The sequence below is a fragment of the Ostrinia nubilalis genome, chromosome 5 (assembly GCF_963855985.1).
Source record: "Ostrinia nubilalis chromosome 5, ilOstNubi1.1, whole genome shotgun sequence".
NCBI classification, from domain to species: domain Eukaryota; kingdom Metazoa; phylum Arthropoda; class Insecta; order Lepidoptera; family Crambidae; genus Ostrinia; species Ostrinia nubilalis.
The window spans coordinates 4,412,612-4,437,397 of record NC_087092.1 but is presented as its reverse complement, the minus strand read 5'-3'; the positions used below and the strand labels follow the sequence as shown (position 1 = coordinate 4,437,397).

General features: G+C 36.8%; 1 protein-coding gene across 3 annotated transcripts; it reads left to right on the top strand.

Annotated features, from left to right (window-relative positions):
- Positions 1–364: 364 nt before the first annotated feature.
- Positions 365–24,786, top strand: LOC135071702 (annexin B9-like). 3 transcript variants are annotated; one of them, XM_063965480.1, is made up of 9 exons: positions 365–659; positions 755–1,231; positions 5,880–6,056; positions 8,172–8,376; positions 11,924–12,003; positions 13,170–13,242; positions 14,359–14,532; positions 20,014–20,195; positions 21,056–24,786. In XM_063965480.1, exons 1-9 carry the CDS (start codon positions 642–644, stop codon positions 21,110–21,112), a joined length of 1,443 nt encoding a protein of 480 aa, XP_063821550.1. In that variant the 5' UTR covers positions 365–641; the 3' UTR covers positions 21,113–24,786. The 3 variants fall into 3 exon arrangements, with proteins under 3 accessions (XP_063821550.1, XP_063821551.1, XP_063821552.1); XM_063965481.1 differs by having other exon boundaries at positions 368–659; positions 755–907; XM_063965482.1 differs by lacking the exon at positions 755–1,231 and having other exon boundaries at positions 374–659.

Below are 24,786 nucleotides of genomic sequence, written 5' to 3'. Positions count from 1 at the left end.
CTTTTTCACGGAATCCATTAATAGCAATAGAACTAACGCACCCATGTTATATCACAAAGTATCATTGACATTGACATTGCCAGGGATAGACCTCCCATAGAGGAGGTCCCAAATCTTAAACAAATAGATTGTTTTAGCCAATAGAAAGGTGAAATGCTTTAGTTTATTCAAGTACATAATTACACTTTAACGAATTTGCTAGGAATGTCCACCAACGAAAAATAATATTGTTAAAATTCAATAATCATAAATAGTTTTCAATTGATATTTCAAACTCGATACATTTTTCACATCCTTAATCGATATGAGTGACACGAACTGTCACTTTTTGTGTGGCCAAATCAAAAAATAATTTCCCGCTAAGCAAGAGCTCAGTGCAAGATTTTTTGCGAGTTTTTTTATTGAGAAGAGGCACGACAAAACTAGAAGCAGTCAGTACAATAGTCAACTTTAGTCAAGTTTCACGTCATCATTAACGGAGGCGGTCCAGGCGGATTGTTTTACCCCGCTTATCGTGAACCACCAACGAGACTGAGTCATCAAGTTGTATTCACTCACTCTTCGTCACTTATTAATTTCATTTAAAAGCAAGCAGTCCGCATCGAAACTTGTGTGTCAGTGTTTTGTGCTAAATCTTCAAAATGAATCCGTACCAGCAAGTAAGTGAACTTTTCTAGGTTATAAATTTTAATATGGGATAGAGATGTTTTGTTTATCACAAATGAGTTCAATGACATTTTCGTTTCGTTTCAAGGGTCAGTCGGGATACCCTCAACAGCAGTATATGCACAATATTGGATTCGGCAACAGGGCCCCGCAGTCCTTTGGCAATCCGATGCCGATGCCGGGACTTCCAACTATGGGTTACCCGCCGGCACAGCCCGGTTATACCGGCGCTTACCCTCAGGCGAGTCCTGGTTATCCTCAACCGAATTCAGGGTACCCACAGCCTTCTGGTTATCCGCAACCTAGCCCCGGGTACCCAAATCAACCTGGGCCAGGGTACCCGAGTCAAACTTACCCCCATCAGGCTCATTCTAACCCTGCTCAAAGTTACCCAACTCAATCGTACCCATCTGCTCAACCGGGGTATCCACAAGCCAGTGCGGGCTATCCACAAGCTAACCAAAGCTATGGGCAGCAAAACCAGTATCAAGGCTACCCGCAAAGCCAGCAGTGTGTTCAAAGTCAAGCTTACAGTGCCACTGCTTCTGTGCCTAGTACACCAAAGGTATGTTAACATTCACCTAATTCTTATTAAAAATGTATCTGTGCAATCTTTATTTTCCATTTATGACTACACCAAGCGTTATCTTGCAATTTTAACATTAAACTGGCAAATTAATAAACCCTGGAGCCTTGATTTAATGGTTACACATTTAAATGTTATTGTTTACACATGCTAACTTATCATTACTATTGATATAAAAATCATGGTTTCATTTGTGATAAGCAAAACATTGTGGCTTGCTATGCTTTCTAACCTTTTGTATGGACTAAGGCTTAACATATTTTTCATTTTGCTCATTTATGTGATTTTATAATGCTGAAGAATTTAAGCACTTGTTACGTCTAAAAATTAAAATTCAATTTATACCGATCTTAAAAATAGATAATACCTACTCACTTCATTAAACACTACATTTTAACAAGCTTCTGTTTACTATTAAGGATGTGTCATTGTTTTATTATTATAATAATAATCATATTAATGGAGTATGACGAACACATATTATATTGAAGTGAAATGCAAGTCAACAAGTGGATAGTTTTATAAAACCTGTTTGATGATGTATCTCTTTTTGCTGGTACTTGATGTCTTTATGCACAGTAACTGTTGTATGTTTAAAAAAATAAGGGTATTTTTTTTATTCATATTATTTTGATCGACTACTGTATCTTGTTTGTGTACAGTTAAGCTGAAAGGAACGCTATTTCCGGGATTTAAAAACATATCAGCAGATTAAAAAAAACAAGCTACTAAAATATCATTGACAGAATCAGATATTCTACTATGAAAAGTAAAATGTTTTTGCTAAAAAATATTTAAATATTGCCTGAATGTTAGCACTATAACCAGTTGAATCTTTATTGGTGTGGGCGAATAGGCTGGCCATTTTTAATTGAAAATTCAAATTTTGTATAACATTAGTAACATACTAACGTTGTATGACACTCATTCCAATTTAATCCAATTTAGGATAGTTATTATTAATAGTCTTTGTTAAAACTCTTTTTTTTTTTTTAATGGCAACCAAACCTCTCTGGGAGGTTTATTTCTGCCAATGTCGAGTGAAAAATAATTGACATAGTTATCAATAGAACGTGTCAGTTCTATTGATTTTTCATGGATTCCGTGGAGTTAAGTATGCCCGTAAGCAGGTTTCGAGACGCCACCGGGTCCAAAGCGGGTTGTTCATACGACAACCCACTCGACACTCGATGCGCGCTCAAATTCGAAGTATTTCAATGTTTTTTATAATTTTTATCACTTCACTGCACTTTAGAACACAAAATAACACCAAATTTGTACACTAAAGTCCATTAAATAATAAATTGAAACCATTAAAGCAGATCGACCATGCTTCCCGTTCAACTACCCTCCACGGAATCGTTAAAACTCTTTAACTTGTTTATTTATGAGCAGATGACAAGACCTTTAGAACGTCAATAACTGGTTGTTATTATATCAACTTTGTCTTTTAAATTGAAAACGAATAGCACATTTGTTTACAAATTCATCATGAAACTTTCCGAACGAACAGAATCTAATTGTGGAGATTAGCATTTGACTTAAGCGGTAATCAACTTACGGTATGATCAATGACCTTGGGAATTTATATCTTTTAGTGGTAGTTGCTGTTGCTTTTTACTATCTGTGATACTAATTTAATCAAGCATTGAGCTAGTTAGCTCGATTTCAATTTTATGCTGAACCTTAGTCTGCTGGTTTAAACCAGCAGAGGTTTTTTTCCAGTCACAATAAATGTGGTAACAGCTCTGTTTTGGTTTGATAAACCCAATAAATCAATATGGCGACCCAGAGCCATTTGGAACATTGACGTGAACGAAGTAAAAGCGATGTCATATATTCCGGTCAAGGCCGCCTCGAACTACTAGTAATGGCAGTGGCCGAAATTTGTCTACCATTCGCAAAATTGGATCTTAATTATAACCCCTATAATGTTTGTTTTTGTCTGAAAACCAGCTCCTTTTTATAATGGGTTGGTCATATCCGCTCCAAAGAACCAGTTCAAAAGGAAATTCCAGTCTGGTCTGGTCTTTTCAACCCGTTTCTGTTATCTTATTTGTGCATATTTAAAACGCCTTTGAGTCCAAGAATGCAAATTTGATAAGAAGCGTGTGTGTGCCTTTTGTAAAATAACATAGGGTAGGGGTTCATAAAATGCCCCTGATTGAGTTACATCCCGGATAGACCTGTTTAGGTATACTCGTACAGCACAGCAGTACGTGAACTTTGCCGCGATGAAATTGCCTTAAAGCATTTGATTAAATAAGTCCCATTTCTTATCGAAAAATCAATCCTTAATTAACCCATTATAGACTGAGTTTTCTTAAAGTGTCAGATTTTTGTTTTTTTGAAATATGTTTATAATTATGGTCTACATAATGCTATACAAGCATTGAAAAAATGATCCGACCTGTAATCTAGAAAAAAAATGCTGGTACCATATGGTACCGCTAGCCTCTTACCGTGTCAGTCGGTTAAAACATAACTTTATCATGGACTTTATAAAAATAGGGTAAATTATTTATTTTATTATTATTAGTATATGTATTAATATACAAGCAAATAACAAAAGTGATATTAAATGTAAAAAAAAACTGTATATTGGGTAAGGAATATTCATTTTTATCTTTGAATATTTAAAAATTTGGAATGGAGCTTGGCATTGCACGCTGCACTTAGCCCCACGTAACATTTCCTATACTCTAATATTGTTCGAGAGTTACAATTATCTCGAGTTCATTCTATAAATATCTGCTTCGTCTTGGGACCTTCATCGTCCTCCAAAACTGCCAATGTTTCGTGTAAGTTACATCTAAAATAAACAAAAACCCATGGTTTTGTAAAGTATAGGAAACTATTTTACTTTATCTTCCTGCATACCTTATATACCATTGAATATATCACATACTTCCCAACAAATACAGTAAAAACTAAAAACCTTAAAATAATTAAAAAGACACGGTAAGCGGCTAGCGGTACCGTACGGTACCAGTAATTTTGACATACAATATTTCCAATTATTATTACCTATCGACGTAATTTTACACCATTTCACAATAAGAGCACTTATGGAGAATACAAGATTGTAACAAAATCAGTATTTCACTATCACACAAAAAAAATATGATCACTTACTTGAATGGCGCGTCAATTTTTAAAAGAAAATTTTGATGCGCTCACTTCAATCATTTATTACACACAACTGAAAAGAATAACTGACAATTTTTATTCCTAGAAGCTTAGACCATATCTATTGGCTACGACTTGCATCAATCAGAGCACTGCATCTTTTCACGTGTTAATGTATAGAGCCAAATTAAAACACACAAAAAAGTGGTACCATATGGGACCGCTAGTCTATAATGGGTTAACTACTAGAAGACGCTTGATCCCCCTTAAAATCCGTTGTCTGATCTCCCATAGCGGGATGTAATATCCGAGAGTATCCTTTCTGGTGCAAAACAAATTATTCTGTTTTCTAATTCTTTAAATATCATTGAGAAGCACCAGCCAATGCTCGTAAGGTAAATAATACAGTCAGTCAGCCCACTACAGGAGGCGGGCAGTACCTACATGTACAGAGACTCTATTCAAGGAACGGTTCGAAGCAATTATATTGTTATGGTCACTTCGCTCCGAGCGTCTGTCGCATCGTATACCGTATATTCAGTCTCGGAATTGGTTCCTAGGACAATGGATGTGGCGATTTTGGAAACCATCTCCAAATCCCACTTGGGGTGAATCTTTGTCCAGTGATAGCCTCGAATAGTGATGTGACTGTGTTTGTTGGACTTTCTTGTCGTTTTCACCAGACTTTTGTTGTGGTAATTAATATGTCCTCTGTAACTTCGAATTCAAGTATGCGCAGTGCGTACAGAGCCACAATTGGTCTACGGCGTGGGTTCAAGTCATTTCGTTACACGGTATTTATGTAGTTTTATTTTTATTGGTCCGTCGACACTAATGCAATGATTGTTCCGCTAATCGTTTGAGCGACGAGCGATTCAGTTAAACAATCTATTTACTAATTTTTGTTTAATCACTTACTGGTCATTAACAGAGTTATTATTGTTGATGATTTTAAAATGAGTTTTGTCCTTATCTCTAGCGGTTTTTTTGGAAAGTACAATAAAATAATCATGGGTATGTACGCTTTGTTTAGTGCACATTATGGAGTGCCTATCTACCATCAGACCGGATGTTTGTATACAATTTAAACTGAGCAGTTTCCTAGCAAATGTATAAAATTATATTCAAAATCATTTAGGTAATCCTGTAATCATTGTTTAACCAAATAAACCACCAGTCTTCCTACCTATTTAGGGTAAAGCTTAGTGAGTTAGGTACTTACATACTTACTTAATCAACGGTAGATTAAACGCTTTTAAATAAGACCCTTCTTCTTTTATTTTGGCGACGGCTTGGTTAATAAGACCCTTAAAAGAGGAATTAAACATACAAAGGACGTTACAAAGACATCTCTCTTATCTATGCAGCACCCAAGTATTAATCAGCTAATCGCAAAAAAGTTCCGCATCCACTTTTTACAACGCCTCAAATTACTAAACACTGTCAACTTTTTCATTTTCCAAAAAAGAAACAAGTTTGATCTTCAATTGTTTTTCAGTCCAAACCCACCGTGGTCCCGGTGAACCCGTTCGACCCCCGCGAAGATGCGGCGGTCCTCCGCAAGGCTATGAAAGGCTTTGGGACTGATGAAAAGGCCATCATTCAAGTCCTGACGAGACGCAGCAATGAACAACGCCTGAGGATCGCGTTCGAGTTCAAAACTCTTTATGGAAAGGTAAGATTTACTTTAAAATTTTAATTCATTATCATTTCAGCCATAGGACGTCCACTGCTATACAAATAGGCTCAATGATTTCCACAATGGCCGGTTGGTAGCGGCCTGCAGCGCCTTCCTGCTACCTTTATGAGGTCGTCGGCCCACCTTAGAGTGGACGTCCTACTTTCAACTTTAATTAGTAGGTACTGATGAGAATTTGTGGAAGTAAACGCATTTTTCTAGCCACTAGTTACTCCGCGATTCCGACTACCTGGTCGCTAAAACCACAAAATTGCGAAAAGGCTCTAAGACAAATAAATGATTATGAACATAATTAAAAAAATATTATTACATGAGGAAATTCAAAACTATGCATGAAAATGAAGTTAACTAGCCAAGTAATTGATATTATTAAATGAACAATATTTAAACAGTTGAACTAACATAATTTTGACTTTATTTCCTCCATACCGCAGTAAATTGTTTTTAACTGGCTGTATTATCTTACTGTGGTTAATAATACGTTAACAATCACAATGATAATGATTGTTCGTTCAAAATTCCGAATGTTAATTAACAATGTCATCAACATCGTTGTTGAATTCAAGCAAAAAATTAATGAACTTAGCCTTTGTTACTGAGATATTTTCGAAGTCTTCTTATTCCTCAAAATATTTTTTGAATTACCATGCTTACCCCTACAACTTGTTGCTGCTGTGTTACAGCAAAGAAAGCAAGTTAAATACTACTATCCCAACTAATATTATAAATGCGAAAGTAACTCTGTCTGTCTGTCTGTCTGTTACGCTTTCCCGCTTAAACCTCGCAACCGATTTCGATGAAATTTGGCAGGGACATAGTTTGAGTCCCGGGAATGGACATAGGATAGTTTTTATCCCGGTTTTTGAAACAGGGACGCGCGCGATAAAGTTTTTCTGTGACAGACAAAATTCCACGCGGGCGAAGCCGCGGGCAGAAAGCTAGTCCTACTATAATATTATAAATGCGAACGTTTGGATGTCTGGATGTTTGTTACTCTGTCATGCAAAAACTACTGAACGGATTTTAATGTAACTTTACAGTATTATTGTTTATAACCCAGAATAACATATAGGCTATAATTTATGACGATCTGTGACAAACGAAATTTCACGCGGGTGAAGCCGCGGGCAAAAGCTAGTGTAGAAATAAGATAAGCATAGGTAGTTGAATCATGTTTCATAAGTGTTCGAGACACTGTTTACATGTTGATAAGCAAGCATGTCTACACCCTTCTAAATATGACACTGGAAAGTGAATTGCTCAAAAGACCTCGTATACCTACATTAATCGTAAATCATTCAATTTCGGAATTAATGAATGAGGCTGGTCATTTTTTTTTCATTGTTTGAGTCTTTTTTATATTATTGAATTATTATACCAATATCGATCTTGAAATAAATGGATAGATCTGTGCTCATCACCCATAACTGTCAATTATAAAGATCCAATTTCCAATTCAATATTACCATTTTCCAACACACACGTAATACTCGTATGAATGTCACCTTTCCTTAGATTAGAAAGTGACATGTCAAACAGTATTATTAATATTCGATATTTGATATCCACCCGGTGATAGTTACATACGAGGCTGATATTAGTTACCTACCCATATATTGTACGAGTACTTTTGTTAATGAACACTTACTTAATGAAATTGAAAACGTGGCTGGAAAGTCTAGGTGTAAAATTCGCCACTATTAATTAATAGAAAAATATTAAACCCCCAAGGTTCTATTAGTGGTATGACCTGATAACTTTCATGTGCCATGTTTCTTTTATTTGTTTTGCGACTTAGATCACCTATCGTCTACGAATTTGGGATAAAGAGAGAGTATCCTGGTGAAAATGACGTCTCATCATTATTTCAGCCACAGATGACAGAACGTCCACTGCTGAACATAGGCCTCCGCCAATGATTTCCATACCGCCTGGTTGGTAGCGGCCTGCATCCAGCGCGTGCAGCGCTTTCCTGCTACCTTTATGAGGTCGGTCCACCTTGTGGGTGGAAATCCCACGCTGCATGCACAAAAAAGCGTCTAGTCAATTCATATTTAGGCCAGACTGATCAAAAACCGTTTCTTTCCACAGGACTTAGTATCAGACCTGAAGAGCGAAACCAGTGGGAAATTCGAAGACCTGCTCGTGGCTCTGATGACGCCACTTCCTCAGTTCTACGCTAAGGAACTCCACGATGCCACAGCTGGGATCGGAACCGACGAAGATGTGCTCATTGAGGTCATGTGCACCATGTCCAACCATGAGATCCAGGTCATCAAGCAGGCGTATACAGCTAGTGAGTACTAAACTTTAGTATCTTGAAGACAATCTTGCAGTTCTGAGAGTGCGAACTAGGTCTTGTATTGTTAGAGACAAACGGTTTGTTAACCTCTCTTTACGCAATGAATGCATGCTTCTTAATTCGTGACTTTCCCTTACCGTTAATTATTATTTTATTTTATGGTAAATTTTTGATTTATTGTCTCTAATAACTTGAAAAAATCGAACTGTCTAAGGTGGGAATCGAACCCACGTCCTTTCGCTTAATCAGGTAGTCAGTCACTCTGGGTACATACTAGGTACGAATTACGGAAACATATTTCTGGTACCTACTACGTGTAATAAGGTGCCACAGTGTTTACCTAATGGGCCATCGTCTGGGTATTTAAGAATCGATAGAAGAGTGGTGATTCATCACTTTCATCATATTGACCTTAAACTCTCTCACTCTCTCTCACTCACTCAGAGGTGCCGGCATGAGTGACAGCGAAAAAACATTCGAAAGTCGCGGTACACAAATGTGACGATACAGGCTTTTGACCACATGTGTTTCATAAGTTAAAATCTCCGTAACTTTATGGTGAATTTTCTGAGTCACTTACCAAAATTAGTTTCATTTATCAAACAGACCTGACCTTGTAACTTCACGGTACTACAAACAAAGCGGTACTATGTTTACTGACATGTTTACCTCACATGCTTCCAGTATCAGCACTAACATAATAACCTGACCTTATTCTGCTACACTATATCTATATTATGATCGGAAATTTTCATGTCATCAAGGTGTCGCTTTATTACATACGTGCTAATATAAAAATATGCTATATTATTTGCCTTCTTCTTGTGTAATGTCAATAAACTATATACATAGTTTTGTTGCAATACAGCTCCTATAACTTCTGCATAAGATTGTGTAGACTGTATTTAACTTGATATGCTGTCGTCGGTACTTATAACTTATTACACCTTCCGAGTAAGGATAAAGCCATTATTGCCCATTACCTTTGCTAGGCGATACTACAAATTACAATGAAACTGTAGATTCTCGAGACGTGTAAACCGTCCTTGGAATCATGATCTTGTGAACGTCTAATGAATTGTTTCCGACGCTACAATTTAAAATTAGACGCTTATTACGAGTGTTGTACGGTTTAAAATTAGATGCTAACGTTCTGAGAACTACAATGAGATAGAATTGAGTGAAAGCAAATGGCGGAATCGGAGCAACACTTCAACAGTTGTTTGTAGAAAAATAATGAATATTGCATGAGGTTAAGTTCAATTTTTGCGTGGAGACACTGCACGCTCCATTTAAGATATTGACTGGTACCTAGTAAGTACTAGCAGGCCTGATCATCTCCGCGAGTTTGCATCGAAAACAAAACGCGCCGCGATGGCACCTCCTGGGATATTTAATGGAGAGGACACCAACGAGCGAGCATTGACGTACGCACGCGTATTCTTCACCCATTTGCATTGTAAAGACAATGAAACTATGTATGACAGAAAATAGAAAAAAAAACGGTGGTGTAATTAATACTGTGCAATATTTAACTGCCTGAATAATAATAGAAACATAAAATATAATTCATGCTTAATCATGTATTGCCTTCGCCATTTTCCGCAGTTTGGCACTTCACGTCACACATTATTTTACCGAAGTCAGCCCTATGTATGGCACCGTCACAGTCGATCACTGACATAATTATTATGTCAACAAAACGGTGCTCGACTCTTGAGACAAACTAAATTACACCATATTGTTGACGACATTGAGCATACATTTTTTTTAAATACCTTCGCGAAGAAAACCTGTACGTAGTACTTATTTATTATTCTGTGGTACTAGTTAGTTGCGTTTTGTTGATGCACAAAATACGTTTTGTTATTCAGCTCCAGAAAGGACCAGAAGGATATTTAATACCCTAAAGTTTCCTGTGAGTCATTACTCTCTTCAATTTGATTCTTAGAAGACCAACTGGTATGATAAAATACAGTATTTTTAAATGATATTCAATGATCAACAATCCAATTATTCATACTTTATCAAAATAACTTTACTGTAATCTCTTATTTATAAAAAATATTTCACAACATTTACACAGCCTGCAATCTATATTTATTATAACAGTGACTGTTCTCACAACGTCAGGGCGATGACTCACCAGTCATCAAAAAGGGTTTCCCCTAATGACTTCCTTTATTTATATGGATGGTTCCTATTTATAGCACAAATCGGAAAGGAAAGCTATGCGAACACTGGAATTGTGCCAAATATTATTCGTCTTATCGATTTTTTCCGCTCTCCCTTGGTCTTGTTTTTCATGTCATTTATACACTCGACATCAAATAAATCGCACCTCCCGCGACAAGCACTTTCAAACGTGTGCATCCCCACTTCCCACTAATATTGGTACCACTTAAAAGCCTAGTTCTAAACTTCATTTCATTAAAGGAAAGATTTTTATCCCAAAAATGTGTCTTTAGAAGGATCCAGAGTCAATTCTTCAAAAAATAGGTAGTTACGCTTGAGCCAACTTTTATGGCTTTAAAACTGTTAAGTTGGGATTAATCGCTATCCATCTGTTAAAGAGGACACGTGTGATCATTATTTGGTTTTATAACCATAAAATTTGGTCTAATTGATCCCAGAGATGAGCCCAAAGTGAGGTCTTTTTTCAAGTCACATTTATGGTACATGTTAATCATTTATTAAGAAATTAAATGTGTTTTTCTTTAAGGATATTTATTGGGCTTTCAAATAACACCAATATTGTTGGGGTACCATGAGTGTGTCAGAAGAAAATCTTTAAAGTTCGCGTCGTGGAAGGTGCGGTTTATTTGATGTTGAGTGTATTTACTTTCATCATGTACTTGTAAGAAATATCTGTTACCAGTTTATATTGACGTTAAGGTACTAATAACAGCTTTTATAACTTAACATTTTAGTCACTCAACCACGTCCAATGATTTATTCACTCAATACAAGTTCAAACGTATGAAACATATTAATTCGACAGTCAACTGACCTAGTGGTACGTATTCAATGTCGAAAGCGGTTGCGGGTTCGAATTCCGATGTGGGAATAGTCTGATAAGCACCATCATTTATAACCGGAGTGCATCCAAATAGAGGGAATATTCACCGCTCTTGTATGGCACAGCATGAACAGTCAAATTGTCAAAGAGTCCATAGATATTTTTTCTAGGAAAGTATTCTATCCATTAAACACAAACAAATAAACAATGCCACCTGACAGTTCAAATGGACGTCCTGTAAACGTTTTTCTGAACCAATGGAAACCACACAAAACTGTATACGAATTCTTACACATTTACATTTAAATCGGAATTGTAATGCTTCATGAATACGCCTCCTTTTTCTACAAAAGGAAAATTTTGAGATCTGCTTTTCAACCTTGACCTTTTAATGGGCCATTATCGCCATTGTGTTTTGAACTTTATTGTCACTTGTTAAGGTCCAAAGAAATTGGACTTGCTGTTTGTTATAGAGTTAAAAACAACTTGTCAGTTTCCTGATAACACATTATTTGTCCACAGTGTATGGTACGTTCTTGGAGGACGACTTACGAGGCGACACTTCGGGCAACTTCAAGAGGCTGATGACGTCACTAGTCGTGGTAAGTGTCGCGTTTGCCTTTTACACAAAGTACTTGAACTACAAGAAAGAATATTGACATACCAGCGTACGTCACTGTTTGTGTACGGCCTAGCAACAATTTATGTTAAAACCTCAATATAACTACACAACTTATAGTCAAAGATTATGCAATTAAGTTTACCAACTAAGGAAGTGATATAGAAATACAAAAAATGCACTACACAATCTAAAATCTGCCAAATATGTATGTTGAGTTTGTTTTATTTTGCCCGTGTGAAATCGGTTAGTCAATACTATTTGTTAAATGCTACATGGATGGTTCATGATTATTACAACCAATTCACACACGTAGTTACAAACATTTTATATTATCTAATCCTCCTTCTGGCGCAGTCGGATAAAAAATACATAAATTGCCCTGTAATAAAGTAGGTTAAATACAATTATCGAAGTTTTATTGCAAATTCAATTAACATGCATTTTACGAATCGACATACAAACAGTTAGCGATAATAGTACGTGACACCTAAAGTGGCCAAAAATTTGATGACACAACCTTATTGTAATGTAACAAAGACGTATTGCAATCTTTTTAGCAACTTTGAGTGTCACGAACTTGACGCTGGCTGTACATCAAAATGCGTATGACATTAATCATTAAGGATTAAAAAAAAACAAAACAAAATGTTTCTGTTCTCCGTCATGATTACGTGCAATGAGTAATGACCATGCGCAAGATCAGTCGCGATGACAATCAGCCAGTACTAAGCAGAAACGATCTTGCCTCTGTGACGTATACGGATATTATGGTGCAATAGATTCATTCGTTGAATGAAAACTTTTTATGTAGCTGAATGGTATTGAACAAGGTCACGTTGCTTTGTTGATAAATATACCGGCAAAGATATTCCATTAATAATGTTGTTTGTGTAAAATTGTTTAGATAAAGTCGCTCTTATCTCATGGGGAATAAAATGCAATTTGTACACAGCTGCGATGCAATTTCAAATTACTGTAGGGGAGAAATTAGCTACTACTACCATATTGATCCTTATTCATCTGTACTTAAAGTCGATAAACAACAAAAACAACCGCCACATAGCTCTTTTCGCGGGATATTCAATATTTTTACTCCCTAATTTGCCTCCTCAGTGTTAAAATAAGTATTATTTTCTTTATTTCCAGGGTAACAGAGCCGAAGATTTCCACGTGGACCAAGAGAAGGCCAGGGAAGACGCCAGAAGCTTGCTTCAAGCTGGTTAGTATCATTTATGTATCATTAACTACTGTAAAATGTTCGATGTAGTTAGTCCAAGACTCACGGCGCTATTTGAAATAATCTCAGCTAGTAGATTCAACAGCAGATGTGAATTTTTTAATATCACCCCTATAACCTTAACATAAGATACCATGCAGTTTGAATGAGGGTTTTCGCGAATGAAAGATCCACTAGATAGCGGGACGTGGATGTAGGGTCTGACTGCTGCGTGATGGGTGGATTTTGACATATCTGTCAATGTCATGTCAAAAATAACCAATCATGCAGCATTTGAACCTCGCGTCTACGTATTGCCATCTGGCGGATTTTCATTCGCGAAAACCCTCATTTATGTGCTATCGAAACAAACTTGTTGTTTTTCTCACGCTAAGCAAAACGGCCAGAAGCATTAGATTTAGATCGTTTGTTACGTCAGACAGCCTATTCCGGTATGACGTCACAGTTACGTCCTTGTGACTCAGTCGCCCTGCTTTTGCCAAATTGATCATGATTGTGATGATTCAGAGGTTCGAACAGTTAACGTCACGGTACAGTCAAGGTTTGGAAATAGAGATTAGTTTGTGTTTAAAACAAGACAATGATAAGGTTTAATGACAGTTGATTGAATCATCTGTAGTCATTTTAATGATATTTAGAAACAATGGCTGTTAAATAATTCTGTTTGTATGGACAGTGACATCACGTTTGCTTCATTTAAAAGTTAATATTATGAATATACATAAATGAATAATAATAAAGGCTGTTATTTTTTATGAATGGTAGTATTCTTAGATAATTAAAATTAGGTTGCTACCTTATTATCTTAAACTAAAAAAATACGCTTACCATTTTTACCACGAAAAAAAAATAAGGCACCGAAAAGTTACTGGGACAACCAGCAACAAAACCTTATAGAATTATTGACCTATCTCACTTCTGAGCTATGTCTACAAGCTGTTTTCGATAGTCCTTACGAATCGTCTCACTCGCAGATCTGACGATTTTAGCCTTCCAGTGACACGATATATTGAACTTTAGTGAGATAACATAAGATTCAAAACCAAATGTGTTAAGGGTCAGTAATAAACAAATGCCAATCCCCAATTCCTTTTCCAGGTGAACTCCGCCTAGGCACAGACGAGTCGGTGTTCAACGCGATCCTGTGCTCTCGCTCCTTCCCTCAACTGGCGGCCATTTTCCAAGAGTACCACTACCTCACCGGCCACGACATCGATGACGCCATCAAGTCCGAGTTCTCGGGAGACATCGAGAAGGCTCTGAGAGCTATCGGTAAGTCTTGGCTTCATTTTTGAAGATACTTGGATCTTCGGTACATTTCCTCAACTGGCGGCCATCTTCCAAGAGTACCACTACCTCACCGGCCACGATATCGATGACGCCATCAAGTCCGAGTTCTCCGGAGACATCGAGAAGGCTCTGAGAGCTATCGGTAAGTCTTGGCTTCATTTTTGAAGATACTTGGATCTTCGGTATATTTCCTCAACTGGCGGCCATCTTCCAAGAGTACCACTACCTCATGATATCGATGACGCCATCAAGTCCGAGTTCTCGGGAGACATCGTGAAGGCTCTAAGAGCTATCGGTAAGTCTTTGCTTAATTTTTGAAGATTCTTGGATCTTCAGTATATTTCCCCAACTGGCGGCCATCTTCCAAGAGTACCACTACCTCACCGGCCACGACATCGATGACGCCATCAAGTCCGAGTTCTCGGGAGACATCGAGAAGGCTCTGAGAGCTATCGGTAAGTCTTTGCTTACTTTTTGCAGATTCTTATATCTTCGGTATATTTCCTCAACTGGCGGCCATCTTCCAAGAGTACCACTACCTCACCGGCCATGATATCGATGACGCCATCAAGTCCGAGTTCTCCGGAGACATTGAGAAGGCTCTGAGAGCTATCGGTAAGTCTTGGCTTAATTTTTGAAGATTCTTGGATCTTCGGTATATTTCCCTCAACTGGCGGCCATCTTCCAAGAGTACCACTACCTCACCGGCCACGATATCGATGACGCCATCAAGTCCGAGTTCTCCGGAGACATTGAGAAGGCTCTGAGAGATATCGGTAAGTCTTGGCTTAATTTTTGAAGATTCTTGGATCTTCGGTATATTTCCCTCAACTGGCGGCCATCTTCCAAGAGTACCACTACCTCACCGGCCACGATATCGATGACGCCATCAAGTCCGAGTTCTCCGGAGACATTGAGAAGGCTCTGAGAGCTATCGGTAAGTCTTGGCTTAATTTTTGAAGATTCTTGGATCTTCGGTATATTTCCCTCAACTGGCGGCCATCTTCCAAGAGTACCACTACCTCACCGGCCATGATATCGATGACGCCATCAAGTCCGAGTTCTCCGGAGACATTGAGAAGGCTCTGAGAGCTATCGGTAAGTCTTGGCTTAATTTTTGAAGATTCTTGGATCTTCGGTATATTTCCCTCAACTGGCGGCCATCTTCCAAGAGTACCACTACCTCACCGGCCACGATATCGATGACGCCATCAAGTCCGAGTTCTCCGGAGACATTGAGAAGGCTCTGAGAGATATCGGTAAGTCTTGGCTTAATTTTTGAAGATTCTTGGATCTTCGGTATATTTCCCTCAACTGGCGGCCATCTTCAAAGAGTACCACTACCTCACCGGCCATGATATTGATGACGCCATCAAGTCTGAGTTCTCAGGAGACATTGAGAAGGCTCTGAGAGCTATCGGTAAGTCTTGGCTTAATTTTTGAAGATGCTTGGATCTTCGGTATATTTCCCTCAACTAGCGGCCATCTTCCAAGAGTACCACTATCTCACCGGCCATGATATCGATGACGTCATCAAGTCTGAATTCTCAGGAGACATCGAGAAGGCTCTGAGAGCTATCGGTAAGTCTTGGCTTACTTTTTGAAGATCCTTGGATCTTCGGTATATTTCCCTCAACTGGCGGCCATCTTCCAAGAGTACCACTACCTTACTGGCCATGATATCGATGACGCCATCAAGTCTGAGTTCTCGGGAGACATCGAGAAGGCTCTGAGAGCTATCGGTAAGTCTTGGCTTCATTTTTGAAGATTCTTATATCTTCGGTATATTTCCTCAACTGGCGGCCATCTTCCAAGAGTACCACTACCTCACCGGCCACGATATCGATGACGCCATCAAGTCCGAGTTCTCGGGAGACATCGAGAAGGCTCTGAGAGCTATCGGTAAGTCTTGGCTTAATTTTTGAAGTTGATCTTCTGTATATTCCTCAACTGGCGGCCATCTTCCAAGAGTACCACTACCTCACCGGCCACGATATCGATGACGCCATCAAGTCTGAGTTCTCAGGAGACATTGAGTCGGTAAGTCTTGGCTTAATTTTTGAAGTTGATCTTCTGTATATTCCTCAACTGGCGGCCATCTTCCAAGAGTACCACTACCTCACCGGCCACGATATCGATGACGCCATCAAGTCCGAGTTCTCCGGAGACATTGAGAAGGCTCTGAGAGCTATCGGTAAGTCTTGGTTTAATATTTGAAGATACTTAAATCTTCGGTATATTCCCTCAACTGGCGGCCATCTTCCAAGAGTACCACTACCTCACCGGCCATGATATCGATGACGCCATCAAGTCCGAGTTCTCCGGAGACATTGAGAAGGCTCTGAGAGCTATCGGTAAGTCTTGGCTTAATTTTTGAAGATCCTTGGATCTTCGGTATATTTCCCTCAACTGGCGGCCATCTTCCAAGAGTACCACTACCTCACTGGCCATGATATCGATGACGCACAGTAGTTTGATTTTAAAAATAGGTGGACATACGATCGAAAGTCATAATTTCACCGAAACAAAAATTGTTTTGGATAGCATTTTGAATGCTGATCAACATTTGTCATTATGCATTTTTCGATAAAACGAGCCTTTCACGCTTAAAAAAAATATGACAAGAAAATTTGTATGGAGAAAAATCTTTTTTATTTTTTTTCTGGCTACTGTTGCAAACTGTAGCGGTCAAACCTTATGTAGTCGTAAGTACCTATGGTGCCTAACATTACGACATAAATACTTTTTGCGGGCACGCGCGGCGAAGCGAGTAATGGACATGCAAAATTTTAAATATTTTTATTTATTCATTATTGATTTTAATGCACTTAAAATAATTATTAATAGATAAACATACTTAGTCTAACTTACTACAGCCCCCTATTACCTCATTTCACGCTAAAACCTTTTAAACTAGAAGGTAAGTTTGTAGGTACTAGGTAGTCTAAGTTGTTTTTATTGTCATTATAATATTCACTACTGGTCTACTGGTTATCGTGTAAGATAGATTAGGTAGATATCAACCCTTTACCTAGGTATATACCTACTTCTTGGCACTTATAATACCGATATACATGATTAAAAAAAGTCTTCAAGCAAGAACCCTTGACTTCAATGGTTATGAAAGATTTTTTAACTTTCCAGAGTAGTCCTGAATAGATCCTTAAATCATTTTGACTGTCATAATCGATTACAGTAGGTAGTGGGTTCAGTAAAGGTTTCAACCCATATAGTAAACAATACATTTTTATGGCTCTCCATTCAGTTAGTCAAATAATTCCATCATAAATGGAAATATCCGTAACCCTCTTCTACACATTATTCATCATCCATCATCATTTCAACCATAGAACGTCCACTGCTGAACATAGGCCTCCCCCAATGATTTCCACAATGGCCGCTTGGTGTTGCCCTGCATCTAGCGCCTTCCTGCTACCTTTATGAGGTCCACCTTGTGGGTGGACGTCCTACGCTGCGCTTTCCAGTACGTGGCCTCCACTCCAGAACCTTGCTGCCCCATCGGCCTTTAGTTCTGCGTACTATGTGCCCTGCCCATTGTCACTTTAGCTTGCTAATCCGTTGGGCTATGTCAACGACTTTGGTTCGTTTACCGATCTCCTCCTCATTTCTGATTCGATCTTGTAAAGAAACACCGAGCATAGCCATCTCCATAGCACGTTGTGCAATTTTGAGCTTATTTATAAGGCCTATATTGAGAGGCCACGTTTCCGAGCCCTATTGCCACACATTATTGCAGATCCATTATGTACACCTCTACCTATAGTTTTATATGCCAGCTAACGTACACAAAAACTGCTGATACATGATGCAGATAATGTGATAACATTTTGGTGTACTGCAAACCTGTCTATTGGATTCTTTCGGAAAAAGTAAGTACCTATGTGCTTGTGACTTTGATTATTTTGAACACTCTGATCAAGATAAGTGAAAAGGCTAAATTAATATCTTTTTTAGATTTGTTTTTCGAACGAAGATAATAATTGAAGACATGAATGGAAGAAGGTGATAAATGTCGGATTTCAGATTTTTCTCAGTTCGATGATTGGGTAAAGGTATGCTTTATGCTTTATGTTTGAGGCTACTTATAAAGGTGTTATGTACGTTATCTTTTTAGACGAAGGGAAAGAAACTTACACCTCTTTAAAGGAGCCAAAAAAAAAAGAATATTTTTGCGAAAGTATAAGACTATTCAACAGAAGAACTGGAAATTACAGTTCTATCAAAATTGAAACTATCCCGCTACCTACTGTAATCGATTATGACAGTCAAAATGATTTAAGGATCTATTCAGGACTACTCTAGAAAGTTAAAAAATCTTTCATAACTATTGAAGTCAAGGGTTCTTGCTTGAAGACTTTTTTTAATCATGTATATCGGTATTATAAGTGCCAAGAAGTAGGATATACCTAGGTAAAGGGTTGATATCTACCTAATCTATCTTACACGATAACCAGTAGACCAGTAGTGAATATTATAATGACAATAAAAACAACTTAGACTACCTAGTACCTACAAACTTACCTTCTAGTTTGAAAGGTTTTAGCGTGCAATGAGGTAATAGGGGGCTGTAGTAAGTTAGACTAAGTATGTTTATCTATTAATAATTACTTTAAGTGCATTAAAATCAATAATGAATAAATAAAACTATTTAAAATTTTGCATGTCCATTACTCGCTTCGCCGCGCGTGCCCGCAAAAAGTATTTATGTCGTAATGTTAGGCACCATAGGTCCTTACGACTACACAAGGTTTGACCGCTACAGTTTGCAACAGTAGCCAGAAAAAAAATAAAAAAGATTTTTCTCCATACAAATTTTCTTGTCATATTTTTTTTAAGCATGAAAGGCTCATTTTATCGAAAAATTCATAATAACAAATGTTGATCAGCATTTAAAATGCTATCCAAAACAATTTTTGTTTCGGTGAAATTATGACTTTCGATCGTATGTCCACCTTTTATTAAAATCAAACTACTGTGTGACGCCATCAAGTCCGAATTCTCGGGAGACATCGAGAAGGCTCTGAGAGCTATCGGTAAGCAAAACCCTACTCTATGTAAAGCGAATAAGAGACAAATATGTTAACATCAGACCTCCCAACCCGGCTGGCCAGAGTCGTCTAGTAGAATAAATGAACTGATAATGAGTATACTCGTTCGCTCATTTGTTTCAACCGAAGGGCGTTCACTGTTAGAAAAAAGCCTCCCCTAAAGATTTTCACAACGGCCTGTTCGTTCCAATCTTCACTAGATCGTTCGTCTATCGAGTGGGAAGCCTGTCAAACTGGAAAACTTTCAAGCCCGAAGGTCATCAGTTCTATGACTTATTTAAACGATGTACCCAAAAACTTCTTAACAGAAGCTATTATTATCAATGGTCATTCAGACCTGAAAAAAATCTTTATAAAAATAAATAATTTAACTAGCCCAATAACTTTATTACAGTGAAAGTGGTCCGCAACAAGCCGTTATTCTTCGCGGAACGCCTGCACAAATCCATGAAGGGTCTTGGTACAAACGACCGTCAACTCATCCGTATTATGGTGACGCGCTGCGAGCTGGATCTTGGAGACATCTCGGATATGTTCCAGAACAAGTACGGAGAGACGCTGCAGAGCTGGATAGAGGTAAATTGACACTTAAGACTATAGATTTAAGGTCCAAAAAAAGTCTTACTCTTCAAACATCATCAGCTACTATAGTCTGGTCGCCGAGCACGTAGAATTTTGTCCAATGACCCCAAGCTACCCATCCTTATCGCTCGCGCGTAATTATGTTGCTGTCGCGCTCGCACACTCACTGCGGGCGCCCGTCGCACAGTCGCGACAGCAATATAATTACGCGCGAGCGATAAGGATGGCTTGGGGTCATTGTACAAAATTCTACGTGCTCGCAGACCGGGCTTTAGCTTCCAATCGTTAAATAAATAGCGACTCTCATTACTAAGCATTAAAGGAGAGACTCGCTCAGCCGCATAATTGTGACGTTCACTTCTAAAACATTTAAAGAAATAGTGACACTCACTACTAAGAAATTAAGAGGCTTAGGACTAAACACCGCTTGCCATTACATTGTTTAGCTTCATAATTGAGTGTGTAATGTGGTGTTGGAAGTCCGACAAAGAAGAGGGCTTGAGTCACGTCACCGCCAACTTATAAACGCGTGCGATGTAGAGTACATACAGCGCCATCTATTGTTATCTTATGGAACTTAATTTATATAATGCAGTGTTACAAGTTTCATTTCTTAATTTAGGCCTTAATTTAGATGCTATAGTCCAACGATGCAAACGTCAAGTGGCAAATACAAAAAAATAACAACCCAGCATTGATATTAAATAGCGCCCTACTGTAAATGTAAATGTTATGCAACGTGGCGAAAATCGGAACTAATAAAATCCAGTATTGATAGTAGCGCCCTCCTAACAATGTCATAGCTGGGTCGGGTAAATGTTGGACATCTTTAATCTTATTTTTATTTTTTCCAGGGCGACTGCTCCGGTCACTACAAGAAGTGTTTGCTGGGTCTACTCGGATTATACTAATTTGGATCAAAAACAAAAACAACTCGCATTTGGGGTAAACCCTGCCATCTTTTTGTATTTATTTGCAAATTTTTACAAGTAATTTTGTTCTGTGTTGAAATGATTTCACAATTTACCATCTAATCGATTTATTATTGTGAAGTTTATTCGCCATGGTTAAATTACTTGTTCATAAGTAGATGATTAAGAGATTTTGAATAGGTACTATTTTTGTCTGACATTACATACATAAGTATTCATGGTGATAGCAAACACATAGACATTGGTTCCATGCTTATGCTCTTTTAAAGCCGTCCGCTTGATCTGATGTCAAAGTCTCAATATAAATTAGAAATTTATCGATTATTGATTAATATATTGATTTTTATAACTATTTATAGAGAAGTTAAACTTCTGTTCCAAGAAAATTATACTTGTTTCAATCGAATATTTACTGAGTAAACTTATTTCGTAAGTGCTCAAAAATCTCATTACATGTATTTTAAATACTTTTTAAGATGTTTAGTTTACTATAAGTTTTTAATTGATAGAAATTAGGTTTGATTGAAAAATGATTGCATAATATTCTACAAATTAGTGTCCCATAAATTCGTGGACAGCAAAAGCCACTATTTAAAATGACAACTCGATTTTAAAGCAATCACAAAACGAAATATTGGAAAAAAATTTCATCATGAATCATTTAATAAAAATAATGTCTTCTCTATTACTCGAATAGAAAAAACAAACGTACAGTCGTAAAGAATATTCTCTGACTGTATATGACTGGATGATGAATGTAATTTTACTTCATTATTATGTTTCTCTGCTAGATATACAAGAGAATCCTTCTGTTCTCAAACCGTTTTTTATTACTCTATCTTACTTCACAATGTTAGAGAAAGTATCTAGAAATAAATCGAACACTTGCTTAAAGTGCCTTCTATGTACAAAAACTGACTGAAAAAAGTTACTACTATTAGTCTTGTGTGATTAAAAAAACATTATTTCACGCATTATACTTTAATTACATAGATCTGACAAAAAAAGTCTACTGAGAAGAAAATAAAAATGAAAAAAGTATAAAAACGAAGTGATTTAAATAAAATCTTTTTGTGTATTAAAGTAATTTTGTTTCTCAATTCATTGCATTTACGGGCTAACAGTTTGTTGTATTTTTAATCAGTTATCTGTTTTTATAATACTCACACTAGAGATGGGTTATACTAGGTAAATTTGATACTAGGTGCACCTATTCCAAGTATTTATTAATACGTGATCCAAATACCTGTTCCACTTAGTACGTAGTAATTTACCATACTTGACGCGACTAGTGCGGAGTGCGGACTAATCCACGTATTATGACTTTAAAATACAATTTTCTTTGAAAAGATACAACCGTAGTATTAATAATGCAATTTGAAATTGAATAACTTGTAGAATAGAATGTTTCTTCTATAAAAAATAAACACTTCAAAAATCGGACGTGTGACGGCTCATGTCAAACTGAGAGTGTTCCATTTCAACATTTTTTCACATCGCTCACAAAACGCTTACAGATTAAAGAAATATCACAGATATCGCTAAATTTATCAACGTTGATGTCAAAAATAGCAAATCTCCATACATGTAAAGGAACACGCCTAAATTGACAAAGAAACACAGACAAAAAATCTTGGTGACAAAACTCCCCATGGGTCATCTACTACCAAAAATTTCTGGGAACTTTTGTCACCACCGGTATTTTAGCGGGTAACTTCTCAGAAACAGGAGTTAAATTCTATCTAATCAACACTCGAAAACTATTCCAATTTAATCTAATTATCAAATTACTATTTCAATACAAATTATGCAATTATCACGGACGCGTGACAACAAACCAAAACAAACCTGTCGGAAGAATAAAAACTGGTTTTTTACCGGCTAGTCAACAAGGAGTGAGCTGGATGAGAGAGAACAAAAATTAAAATATTCAAAACCTTACCTGTGTACAAATAGAGTTTAAATTACGTAATACATCAAACACCTATTCCTATCTCACACCTGCCTGCGCTCAAATTTGTTTGTCAGACAGAGACGGAGTGAATCTCTACGTTCGCACATAAGCTTAGCGAGAAATACGCGGTGCACGTAATACACGACTACGGATTATGCAATAATAACCTCTATTACTTTGATGGTAGGGTCGGAAATCGTGTAATTTAAAAAATACTTAGCGAGAAATACGCGGTGCGTGTAATACACGACTACGTATTATGCAATAATAACCTCTATTACTTTGATGGTAGGGTCGGAAATCGTGTAATTTAAAAAATACTAGGTGGATCAAGTATTTTAAAAATTGGAATAGGTGCCACTTAGTACTGTAAAATACCTAGTGTGTGGATCTGTTCTAGTAAATACGTCTCATCTCTAACTCACACCTTCTTATTCATAAAGAAAGACACTGGCAATTCTCGTTTATATCAACGTTTAGAAATATTGACAAAGTTATAAATAATAATATTTTTAAAAATAAATATTGACAAAGGTTTAAAAAAAAGACCAAACATATTTGACATCTAATTAATTTTTTTTATGAATAAGAAGCTTAAACCATTAATTCCAGTGTTGTAATGTTAACATTTTATTATAGTTTGGTTTAACTTTAAATCAGAATTTATCGCTAGAATAATCAGAACTTCCCACCAAAGTCCCAATTTAAGAATAAAAATCTTTTAAGTATGTATGTTACACGTGTTCTTCTTACTGTAATGATTGAAGGCAAGCCAATAACTTTTCTTATACTAAAATGTTTATGAAATAAAATTTATTACAAATAAACTTGAAATGAGACTTAATGTCACGTTGCCTTATTTATCTGCCTCATATTCAATAATGTTAAAACATTAAAAAATAATACATTACATTAACTTACTTTGTTTACAACGGGCACCAAAATAAAACTTGTTTAGAATTGCCCATTGTATAATCCAATTGTAATTGGAGACGTATTTTTGAAGCATTAGAAATTAAATTCGTTTGCAAAATTGTACTCATACCTACAAATCATTATAACTTTCTGAACATTATAAGATCATTGTATAATTTGTCTAAAAAAACTGATTCTATCGGTTGGCCTAGATTGTAATATACAAAAATACTAAACGAATTTGAATTATATGGCTTGAACAATACGCCTTTCTTTATAGTATTGTACTGATTTAAGTTAGGGTGCTAAAAATGCCTATATTTGTGTCAATCGAATTTTAGATGTTACTGAACTAAAAAGTACATAAATTCTTATGAATCTGAACGTTCAGTATAAGCCAAGTACATACGATATAAAATTATAAACATATTATTATATTCTCTAAATAGTTCCTTTCTCTTGAAAGAACATCGCTTTTTTACATTTGTAAGAACTGCTTTGATATAATTTTCTTTTAATGATAATATTTTCTATAAAACAGCTGTTTAATGTCTTTGTTGTAGCAAAAATAATATTTTAAAATAGCGTAAGAATTTTGCAATTATTGTGTAAGTTATGCCACATTTTCTATCTGGAAAAACCACATTTTACTTTTTCTGTCTTTTAAGCAGTTAATTTTCTTATGTGGTCAATATTGCAGATGTTAAAGTATGAATTTTACACTTACATTATATTTTTATCGATGTTCTTACTTGGTGTAATAAATTATGATTATTATAAATTA